This window comes from Balearica regulorum, chromosome 18, assembly GCF_011004875.1.
Source record: "Balearica regulorum gibbericeps isolate bBalReg1 chromosome 18, bBalReg1.pri, whole genome shotgun sequence".
In the NCBI taxonomy this organism is placed as follows: Eukaryota; Metazoa; Chordata; class Aves; order Gruiformes; family Gruidae; genus Balearica; species Balearica regulorum.
In genome coordinates, this window is record NC_046201.1 from 1,180,655 (window position 1) to 1,191,421 (window position 10,767).

At 55.8% G+C, this 10,767-nt stretch overlaps 2 protein-coding genes across 6 annotated transcripts in view; both read left to right on the forward strand.

Annotated features, from left to right (window-relative positions):
- RPTOR (regulatory associated protein of MTOR complex 1) overlaps nt 1–3,331 on the forward strand; it is a 150,025-nt gene extending 146,694 nt beyond the window's left edge. For all 5 annotated transcript variants that reach the window (XM_075771018.1, XM_075771019.1, XM_075771020.1 and 2 more), the window contains one exon: nt 791–3,331. In XM_075771018.1, coding sequence (XP_075627133.1) covers nt 791–859 — 69 coding nt within the window. In that variant the 3' untranslated portion in view covers nt 860–3,331. The remainder of the gene's footprint in view (nt 1–790) is intronic.
- Nucleotides 3,332–5,373: 2,042 nt separating this feature from the next.
- CHMP6 (charged multivesicular body protein 6) lies at nt 5,374–10,347 on the forward strand. The gene is made up of 8 exons (XM_075770544.1): nt 5,374–5,487; nt 5,817–5,926; nt 6,461–6,548; nt 7,170–7,256; nt 7,366–7,431; nt 7,705–7,785; nt 8,480–8,534; nt 10,018–10,347. The coding sequence occupies exons 1-8, from the start codon at nt 5,425–5,427 to the stop codon at nt 10,068–10,070; spliced, it is 603 nt and encodes a 200-aa protein (XP_075626659.1). The 5' UTR covers nt 5,374–5,424; the 3' UTR covers nt 10,071–10,347.
- The last annotated feature ends 420 nt before the right edge of the window (nt 10,348–10,767 follow it).

Genomic DNA, 10,767 nt, shown 5'->3' on the forward strand with positions numbered 1-10,767 from the left:
CTACTTAATTAGGAGGCAGGTGCCCATCTGCATTACGGACTTCTGCTCACCCAGAGACGAGAATAAATGAAGGAGATTGAAAGCCAAAGAAAACAATGTGAATGGATAGGAAAACCAGGAGGAGGTTAAAGAAGGCTTTTAGACAGAGAGTTATTTCAGAAACCTGCGTATCAGGACACAAATGTTCAATACGTAATGGGAGAGAGCCGTGGGGATGGTAAAGGCCTGGCGAGAGGAGGGGAGGGCTGAGCTGCCTGCGCTCCGGTCCCAGCGGGGCAGGGGAGGGAGGGCGGTTCTCCTGCCTCGCTTGTGTCTGTCTGCGTCCTGAGGACAGCAGGGTCCTTCACTGGGATTTTGGGGGACAGAGAAAGAAGTGGCTGATCCTTGGAAATGTTTTGCTCTTTAAATAAGCAAACACAAAGCCCTGTCCAGCCCGGGTCTCTGTGGCCGGGATTGCTCCTGGGCCTCTCAGCGGAGGGAATGCTCGTTCCCGGTCCAGGCGACTGTTCCTAACTAGCAGATTTGCAGTCATTTAGAAAAATTATGTTAGCGGTTGGCAACTAATAGTCACCATAATTTTTCCCTGTGGCTGAAATGGGCATATAACTCGCTGAGACGATGTAGGTGCTGGCAGAAATGTCGTCAGAGCTGCGTTGGCAGATGCACTTAAGCGCTTTCGAGCATCTGGGTGTTACTGCTGAAAATGTCGACCGTTACCATTTTGCCTGTGATGTGCCTCTCGTTACCGCGTGACACCTGTACGTTTATCCCCAATTTGCTCTTTCCGCAGCCCCATCTGGCAGTCGGAAGCAATGACTACTACATCTCCGTGTACTCGGTGGAGAAGCGGATCAGATAACGGCTCGTGGCAGCGGCGCAGGAGAGGGGAGTCCCAGCGGGCAGGGCCGTGTCTCACCCATAGTGTACATAGTGAAATTATCGACTTGAATGTTTAGTGTTGGCTGCTGCTGCAACCCATAACTTGAACTTTTTTTCTGACTTAGCTACTGATGATTTTGACAAGGGGAAAAGAGACAATCTCCTTTTTTTTTTTTTTTTTTTTTTCCCCTCCAGCTATATCCTCTAAAAGCTACAGAAAAGGAACATTTTATTTTTGTTTCCAGTGGTTGGCTTCTCTGTTAGAAACACGGCTCCTGAGCTTGGAAGGACTGGATGAGGCAATACCCTTGAAAAGGGCTTTCTGGTTTAGTCTTTGTTTCTTCGTTTTGCTGGAGCGTAGGTTGCTGTAAGGACTGAAGTCAGGACTCACCTACAGCTCTGTGCGTTCGACCGGACCACGGGACCCCTCCAGCTGCTGCCTACCCCGTGCCAAACGGTAACTCCTCCGGCAGGGCAGCGAGCCCCGAGCTGTCCATCTGCAGAACTACGTACGCGCTCGCGGGCAAGGGAGGCAGGGAAGCGTCTCCTCTGCGTGAACCTTGTCCCCTCTGCAGCGTCCTCCCCGGTGGAAGCAGGGACAGAAGGCGGCTCGGTGGCAAGGGGAGGCAGGGATCCTGAGGAGATGGCAGGAGCAGGGCAGGATGCTGCCGTACCGTAAGGTTGCACATACGGGAAGAAGAGGGAAGAACGAGAACGGACATCTCTAACGTCCCAGCAAGACTGGAGCAAGTCACTCGTAACCACTTTCCACACGGTGCCGTGGGGAGGCCTGGGGTATCCCGGTCACTGTTCCTCCTGCAGTCACTGTCCTTCTGCCCACCGAGAACTCCACAAACACGTTTGATAGCCCGGGAGCTCTGCCCAGCCAGCGAGGGAGGCTCCGGGCTCCAGCCACGGGCTTTCCTCTCGCTCCGATGTGCTAATATTCAGCCAGGTGATGGTCGGGAGAATTTGCACACTTGCTGCTGTGTGTATGCAGCTGCGCGCGCGGCCGTGGCTTGTCCGTCTGTCCCTGCAGAACTGGGCATGTAACCACACGTGGGCTGAGCACAAGAGAATCACTAAAGGAGGGGGAAGACAGCAGGTCATCCTGCTTGGAGCAAAACAGCTTTGTCCGAGCTGTCCGGGGGAAAGCCTGCTCCGTCTTCCGCCCCTTCCACGTCTGAGTAATGAATGTTTCTGTCTCTTGGAATCCATGATGGGTCTGGAGATGGGTGTGGGGAAGGGGTAGGCAAAGCCAAAGGGCACGTTTCTTTCATGTGCTGCCGAGGTGCGATTTAGCTGGCCAAGAACAGAACTTGGGCTCTGCAGAAATCACTGCGGCGACAAAGGTTGACCTGCTGAGTCCAGAAGTCCCTGGTTTTTCTTCCAGCCGGTATCACGGGGTCTGCAGGCTCCCAGCACACTCTGCCAGCGATGAGGCCGGCAGTGAAGGAAATACTAATGAGGGAGGGGGGTGAGAAACATTCTCTCCCTGTGCAGATTGGGGCTTCACCTCTGCCACAGCGCCTGTGGAGTGCGTCTGACCCGTCACTGCTCCTCACACACCAGATAATCTCGTTTCCTCTGTGTGCTGAGGCAGCTGGGCCATGCAGGGCTGGTGGAGCTGGCCCGCAGGCTGGCCCGGGCTCGCTGCAAAGTGCCGCACGCACGTCTGGACGCCGGCTGCGGTGGGGTCCTTCAGCCGTGGAGGTGGAGCGAATGCCAAAGGCTGGGCGCTGCCTCCGTACCCCGAGCACCGTCGCTCACCCCCCCCGTAGCAGGGAGGCCCAGGGCCGCTTCGCAGGATGACGAATCAAAGGCTTTAAACTGAAGAAAAACTACCTAAAAGTCCACTTTCGAGTTACCAAAAGTTAATTATGGTCTAACAGAGCTGTGGCTCTTCCCGACAGCAGCTCCCGTGCTGCTCCGGCGTCGGTCCCTGCGGTGCGGATCTCCTCCGCCCTCCCCGTGCCGGGGGCCGACGAGGGGCCGGCAAGCGTGGAGCCGGAGTTTGGGATCTACGTGTAACCGATTAACATACACAGCTTACAAACAAACAGACGAACGATAGGTTTTTAACTTATATCAGTGTATTCATTAAAGGAACAAGAAATATCTGGCAAAACATGACGGTGCGTGGTGGGAAGCTGCTGCCCCGGTGCCAGCCAGCCCCCGCGCCCAGGAGGTGGGTTTTTAACGAACTCGGCCTGTTCAGCTTTCATCTAAGCGCGTGCGTGTGCGGGCTGTATTTTCACAGGTCTGATGCAGAGATTCAATCATGAAGTTTAACCAAGGATCTGGAGAGCATCCTACCTAAAAGTTCACTTATCTCTATTTATTTTACAAAAATAATAATAAAAAAAATATAAAAAAACCACACGATTGTAATGTGAGAGTAAAACAATTACAAAACAAATAAATGGTTAATAAAAAATAAATGCAGAAACACTTCCTGGTCTGAGGATGGTTTCCTGGGGCCGAAGCGGGGAGGGGGACAGGTACGGCCCAGGAGGGAGCCGAGCGAGTTTGTAGGTGACCGGGCTGTGATTCAGGGCGGTTTCCCGCGGAGAAGAGGCCCGTTGCCCGTGGGGGTCCTGGGCGAAGGACGCTCGTACCGGCCCAGCTCGCTGCTTCTGAGGTTGAGCAGAAATGGAGCGTTTCTGCTTGGCAGCTCTGCGGGAACATGCGTCCAGTCCGAGCCTCAAATCCCGCTCTCGAGCCTCAAATCCCACCCAAACAGCCACAGCCTGGATTGCCCTCGCCCGGGGGTCTGCGCAGCACTGTCCCCTCCTCGTCCCCTTCCCAGGGCGTCCCTTCCACCGGCACAGTGACCAATGCTGCTACAGAGCTGCCGGCTCAGACGCCAAATCCCCCCCAGCGCCACGCGTTCCCGTTCCAGCATCAACGGTGAAAGCGCGGGGGGCCCGGAGGGCAGAGACTGCGGGAGCGGGCAGGGGTGGGCAGGAGGAGCTGTTGGGGCGACCATCGAAGCCACCGAGAGATGGGCCGCGTCCCGGCTGCCCCTTGGGGCGATGGTGCTGGGCGTCTGCCTGGGCACTGGCGAGGGGCTCAGCATCGCTGGGGCCGCAGCACCGGGAACCACCTTCCACACGGTTTTATTTCTATTTATTTCTATTATTTTTCACTTCAGCAGGACAGCACTTTGTTCGGGCAGCAGCGTGGAAGCGAGCGCCGGTCTCTAGTCGCCTTCTCCAGAGGGGAAGCCGTAATTTGGGATACGGGGCGGCGTGGGACGAGCGGCGGGGTGATCCAGAGCGAAGCTGCAGCAGGGACGAGGAGGCGTTTTCTGGCACCTCGCAGACCCAAATTGTTTCAGCGAGCTTTGATCGCTCCAGGGGAGTGCCGTATCGCAGGCACGGTGCATCCAAAAATAACCGCGTTTGGACTCGGCAGGCGCGGGGTGGCCGAGGGGCACAGCGGCCACGCTGGCTCTTCTGCGGGCGAACCCTGTGAGCGGGTTGTGGCTGAGGGGAAGGGAGAGCGGGAACGGCTCCGGACACGGGAGCAGCGCGGGGCAGGATTCCCACCCTCGGGGCCGTGCTCCCCTCAGTGTGATCCCGCAGGCCCCGTAAAGCTGCGGTCATGGCCACCGCCACGGCCTGGCCTAGCCCCCCGCTGCGTCCCCTCTCGGTGCCATCAGGCCGTTTGTGGTGGGGCCACGTTTGCTTCTCCTGCCCAGGGACCCCCTGGGATCCCCAGGGACCCCGAGCCTGCGGCAGCACCAGAGCGTCTCCTGCGGGACACACGGGGACAGAGGAACAGGGCAGATGGGGACGGGGGTCTCCCTCACCTCTCTGCCCTATAGCACCCCACCTCCTACAGCACCCCATCCCCTAAATCTCTCCACCTCCTATATCACCCTTACTCCCTATAGCCCTCATCCCCTATAGCACCCCACCCCCTAAAGCTCCCCATCCCCTATAGCCCCTATGCTGTGTACCCCCCATTCCCTGTAGCCCCCCCATTCCCTATACCCCCCCTCCTCTGTACCCCCATCCCCTGTACGTCCTATCCCCTATACCGCACTATCCCCTGTACCCCCCCGTCCCCCCATCCCCTGTACCCCATTCCCTGTACCCCATTCCCTGTACCCCATTCCCTATACCCCCCCTGTACCCCCCATCCCCTGTACCCACCGTCCCCCCCTCCCCTGTACCCCCTCCCCTGTACCCCATTCCCTATACCCCCCCTGTACCCCCCGTACCCCCTCCCCTGTACCCCCTGTACCCCCTGTACCCCCTCCCCTGTACCCCCCGTACCCCCTCCCCTGTACCCCCTGTACCCCCTGTACCCCCCGTCCCCCCCCCGTCCCCCCCTCCGTCCCCCCATCCCCTCCCCCCCCGCCCGTTCCCGCACGCCCCACAGCGCCCCCTGGCGGCCCCTGCCCGCCCCTGCAGGCGCACACGCCGTCGCCTTCGCGTTCTGCCGGCCGGGCCCCTGCGCGGCCGCCGTCGGGGGCCGGGGCGGGGCGGGCCGGGGCGGAGCGGCCGCGCCGGCCGGGGCAGGAGCAGCGGCGGGGCCATGGGGAACCTGTTCGGGCGGAAGCGGCGGAGCCGCGTCACGGAGCAGGACAAGGCGGTGCTGGTGAGCGCGGCGGCCCGGGGGGAGCCCGGGGGGAGCCCCCGCCCCGCTGCAGGCCCGGGCCGGGGCCGCGGGGAGGCCGGTCCCGCCGCCCTGCCCGCCCCGGCCGGTCTCCGCGGGGCTGCCGGCTCCGGGCGCGCTCCCCGCCGGCGGGGCCTGGAGCGGGTGGGCGTTCGGCGGGTCCCCGCGCTGAGCGGGGCGAGGTCGGGGGCGCCGGGTCGCGGCGGGGGGGACACGGGCCTGCGTGTGGGCCGCGCCGCCCGGGCCCTTGGGGGTGCTGGAGCCGTCAGGGCCCGGTCGTGACGGGTCTGTCCGCCCCTCTCCCCCTGCAGCAACTGAAGCAGCAGCGGGACAAGCTGAGGCAGTACCAGAAGCGGATCAGTCTGAACCTGGAGAGGGAGCGGGCGCTGGCCAGGCAGCTGCTGAGAGACGGCAAGAAGGAGTGAGTGGGGCCTGGTGCTGGGCAGGAGCCTCACGGACGCGGGTGTTGCTGACCGGCGCAGGGGGTTACGGATTCTTCTTTCAGAAAGGGAGTTCCGCTTAAAGTTTTGTACTTACAAGTAGGAGGGACCACCGTGTCCCGTGGCTGGTGGCAGAACAGCTCTGCGAAAAGAGGTTCTGTTTCTGTTCCGCAGTGTCGGTGGGGTCCGTGTCAGCAGCCGGCTCTTACGTCTTGTTTCGAGGGTCTATCATGAGCCTTTTGTGCAAGGACTTAATTTTGCGTTGCTACAGCACAACTGGCCCGGTGAGGTCCTAACCCACACCAAATATACCTGAATTTTCAGGTACCAGACAGCAAATTTATGATTAACTTGCTCGTCTTTATTCTTAGCGGGCGCAGTTCAGAGTTGTCATTTAAACTACACGTGTTTTTTTCCTCTTTTGGAAAAAGCACAAAACAAATATGACTTTGATGTGATTCTTCTAGGCTTATTTGCTTTCATCTGTGCTGAGTTTCTCTCCTGTTTTCCTTCAGAAAAGCCATGCTCTTGCTAAAGAAGAAGCGTTACCAAGAGCAACTTCTAGATAAAACGGAAAACCAAATCAGCAACTTGGAGAGGATGGTAAGCAGGAATCGGTTGCTGCATGCTGCGAGTAGCCTGCTCTGTGCGCTCGGTAGAAGCCTTTTCTCTGGGGTGGGTGTTCGTTGGACTGCGTGGAATCGCATTTTACTGCCAAGCCCTAACAGGGGTTAGTCCTCTGTCCGAAGGGCAGACGTCTCTGAATTCGTACGTGTGCTGTGACTCTTCCCTAAAGAAACCAGTGGTGAGTATGTTTTGAGTCTGCACTGCAGGTTAGGTGTAACGTACGTGTTTGGTAAATTAGTAGAACTTTAGTCACGGTGTGGACGGCTGCAGTAGGAACTCCCTCGGGCTTGTCCCGTGCCTTGACTTTAGAAATGGACGTGTTTGTTCTGGGGTGGCCTTGGAAACTATGGGCTCACTTAGACTGTCAGCTAGACAGTCGGTTGAGGGGCTGTTGGATATGCTTTTGCAGCTGCCTGTGCTAAGGCTCATTGTGTGCGTGTTTCTTACGACTGGTCTCACTTAATCCTCTGTTCACTACAGGAAGGGCTCTCGACTGATTTCTCCTTGCAGTTTCTCTGGGGATCTTGGCAGTCTGTACCTGGCTAACGATGGGAACGGGACAGCCTGCGAGGTTTCCCCTTCTCCTTCCTGTTTCAGGTCCAGGATATTGAATTCACCCAGATTGAAATGAAAGTCATTGAGGGCCTGAAAATAGGCAATGAATGTCTGAACAAAATGCACCAGGTATGTGTGGCTGAGCACGCTTTTGCCTTGGACGAGGCAGAGTCCTGGCAGTTTGTAGCTGTCTCCCCGCAGACCTCACCCACACGTGGATTTTGGCTCTTTTCTTCAGGTTATGTCAATAGAAGAAGTAGAAAGAATAATAGGTGAAACCCAAGATGCTGTGGAATACCAGAGGGTACGTACTGCGTGTGAGTAGCCGTGAGCAGAGACTGCCCGCCATACAGAGTTTCTCTGGGGTGCGCTGTGTTCCCAGCCTTATTTAAGAGGCAATCAGATTGGGAATTAAATCTCAGTTGCCTGCAGAAAAATTAGCTTCGTTAGTTTTCCCAGTACCCCTTCACCCCGTGTCTACATTGCTCTCCCATGCGCACGTACTGTGCTACGAGTCACAGAGCTGCTTCTGCCGCACTGTTGTGGACTGGAATGTGTTCTTTCTTCTCTTTCATAGCAAATAGATGAGATACTGGCTGGCAGCCTGACCGAGGAAGATGAAGATGCCATTCTAGAAGAATTAAACGCTATTACTCAGGTAGGACTAACCTGATGTTCTTGTACTTACTTTTAATCCACATTTTCGGAAAGCTGTTTACAATAGGGGAGAAAGTACCTTTTCCCTCACTCTCGATAGCTTATCTTACTCTGCCAGAGACCTCAATTACACCTGTTTGTGCCCAATTATTGTGTCGTCAAAGATCAAGCCAATCGCTCCACACACCGGGGTCATTTAGAAACGGGATGCTTTTAAGGGTTGCACTTTATTTGCTGTCTGTTACAGTCAGCTGATCTCTGTTCTTACCGCGTCCCTATTGCACTTTGCTAGATGAAGATCTCGAAAGTCCTGGATCGTGCTCAGATACAGGATTCAGTCTGGATCATCCCCACCCATCTCTGTGGTGCCTCGGGCTCTTCCAAATGCTGGCTTGGTTCCGCTGTAGGAAATGTGCAGCCAGTGGAGGTTGAGGTGGAGAGGATCTGCGACTAGTGTTGATTTGAGGAGACTCATAGCTAATACAGCGTCCTATTAAGTCTCCATAATAATAATTAAAAAAGCCTTGTGCTCATTTATTGGGCAGCACTGAAGGCCATAACCCTTCCTGCCATTCTGGGGCAGATGTCAGTTTGTACGTGAAATGTCTTCTGTTATTACTCTGTGGTGCAGGAGTCTGTGACCACCGCCTGGTACGTGGGGTGTGTGTCATGTGTCGTCTTTAATGTCCTTGCAGGAACAGATGGAGCTTCCAGAAGTTCCTTCTGAGCCACTCCCGGAAAAGATCCCAGGTATGCTTTCTCTGTATGCTCTGCAGCTTTGGTTCTCATCCTTCTTCTCAGTTCCGTGCAATAGGAACTCTCCTATTGCATTGTCCTAGCAAATGTGACAGACTATAAACCTTCTGGTTTAAAGCCCTGCTGATCTGGGCTATGCAAGCTTCCCCCACGTGGCTCTGACAAATCCAGCTGACCCTTTACTGTAAGAGGACCCAAGGCTCTAGTCTCTTTGTTCAGTTGGCATCTAGTCATTCCTCTTGAAGAGTTCCTTCCTGTTACATCTGCTGTTCTTGAGTCATGCTGCGTACCTGCTGCCCCGAAACACCCAGCGTACGTTCCGTTTGAAGCTCTCCGAGGAACTCTGTCCTTGGCTTTCTGCTTGACCCCGACAAGTCTTTCTTGCCCCACACTCAAACTGGTCCCCTGCATGTCATCGCATCCTGCTGCTCCGCAGGAACAGGTGTTTGTGACCACAGATGCTGGCATTCACACTGCACAAAACTGGGTTTCACTGAGGTTTGACTCCTCGTAGCTCCTGTGACCTTGCTTCAGGTAACAACGGTGATTTAGGACCAGCTGGATGAGGATTCCTGAGGTCCACAATTCCACAACCGTTGGAGCGTGAGCTCAGCACAACTGAGGCTGCGTGCACGTTTGCTCCCGAGCGGTCCAAAACCTCAGCGGCAGGGTTTGTGCAGCTGGGTGCGAAGAGGGAAGTGGGGGAGAGCTCGTGCCCCAGGGTGACCAAACGGGCGCTGTTGGCCTGTTGCCGGTGAGGAAGGAGCCTTCGCAGAGCATTGCCAGACCTCTGTCCGTGCTGAAGAACTGAGGGTGGAGCCAGCCCTTGGAGACGAACGGAGAGGTAGAGCTGGACTCCAGCGGGTGCCAGACGGCAAACCAGTAAAGGGTGTCTCCTGGGACAGCAGAACACCGAACCGTCAGTCGCAGAAGCTGGACTTCCCTGCTCTTGCGAACCAGGAGCTGTAAGAAGCCGTTTCCTCTGTGTGGAATCTGCCCAGGAGAAACCTGGGATGTGGGGAATGGGGCTGGTTTCTTTTTTGTGCTTGTTTACTAGTAAACATGGATCAGATGTCATCTCTGTACATTGGCAGCGGGACGGCTGAACAAAATACAAGCTGCCCTTGCTGCACGCAGCCGATCGAGCCTCATTTAGAGTCATGTTGTCAGATTGAAGGGGCGAGGGGAAAAGCTTGTCCGAGAAATCGCTCGCTGCCCTGGATCTGTGTCGCTGGGCTGGTGGCTACTAAAGTTGTGTTGGGTACGTTCTGAAAGTGCTTCAGTTCAAGCACTGTGAAAGAGAGAGGCATACTGGATGTGTGGAGTTATTTATAACGAACTTTTATTAGTTCAGGTCCTGTGAAAGCATTTGTTGCTCTACGGAGGAGTGGATTTTGAGTCCTAGTTCCTCCACAGGAGATGACTGGAGATTATTTGCATTCTCTGTTTCTGTAACAAGTTTCTTTTTCTTCCACAGAAGCATCACCCGTCAAGAACAGGCCAAAACCAGAACTGGTGGCAGCATCTTAACTCCCACATCTGGGGATTCCCCCCCGTGACTTTCACCCAGGACAGTTTGCCATCCCAGCCTGTGCTGGGAACAAGCAATGCCTTGGCAGCATCCCAGCTGTGCTGGGCGGATGGTGGAGCAGGATTCCCTGTGCAGGGTGGGGAACCTCAGCTGATTATTGTTCTTGTATCAAGATTATTTTCTAGTGCTTTCTTTTTTTTGTAACTTAAATTCTAAACTCACTCAGCTGCGCTGTCTCGGGATTAAACAACAACTCTAAAAACTTCCAAAGCCAAATGCTTTTCTTAGGTTTGATTTCAGTGGTAAATCTGGCTTTGCTCTGACTGCAGTCCCCCCTCGAAGCGATTGTGTGTTTGAAACGGCTGTTCTGGGCACCGGGCTGGGTGAGAACGAGCCACGGCCCTCGGGAGCCCTGCAGACCACACCGGCGTCTGCACTGCTCTCGGTCCCTTTGCCCTTCCCCTTCTGGTTCTGTTTGTGAAGGGCTGTTGGTATCTCTCGTCCTGGTGTAAATCTGACTGGCTGGCATGTACGAGGCTCTCAAAGGGCACGGGCAGAGTGCAGGCAGCCTGAAAGAGGGCAGCAAGCCTGAGCTTCTGCAGGCAGTGACACTTTGTGCTACGGGTCGAAAAGGGTTCTGTCGGCCTTGTGTAAAACCAGCTTATGCATGAGTGTTTCGTTAGAGCAAAGTTCAGA

What these genes read in the sequence shown, in the direction of transcription:
- CHMP6 (XM_075770544.1), top strand. Translation starts at nt 5,425, where the DNA reads ATGGGGAACCTGTTCGGGCGGAAGCGGCGGAGCCGCGTCACGGAGCAG. An exon ending in CTGAGAGACGGCAAGAAGGA is followed by an intron (nt 5,927 to 6,460) that starts GTGAGTGGGGCC and finishes GTTTTCCTTCAG; the next exon opens with AAAAGCCATGCTCTTGCTAA. An exon ending in GTCTGAACAAAATGCACCAG is followed by an intron (nt 7,257 to 7,365) that starts GTATGTGTGGCT and finishes TCTTTTCTTCAG; the next exon opens with GTTATGTCAATAGAAGAAGT.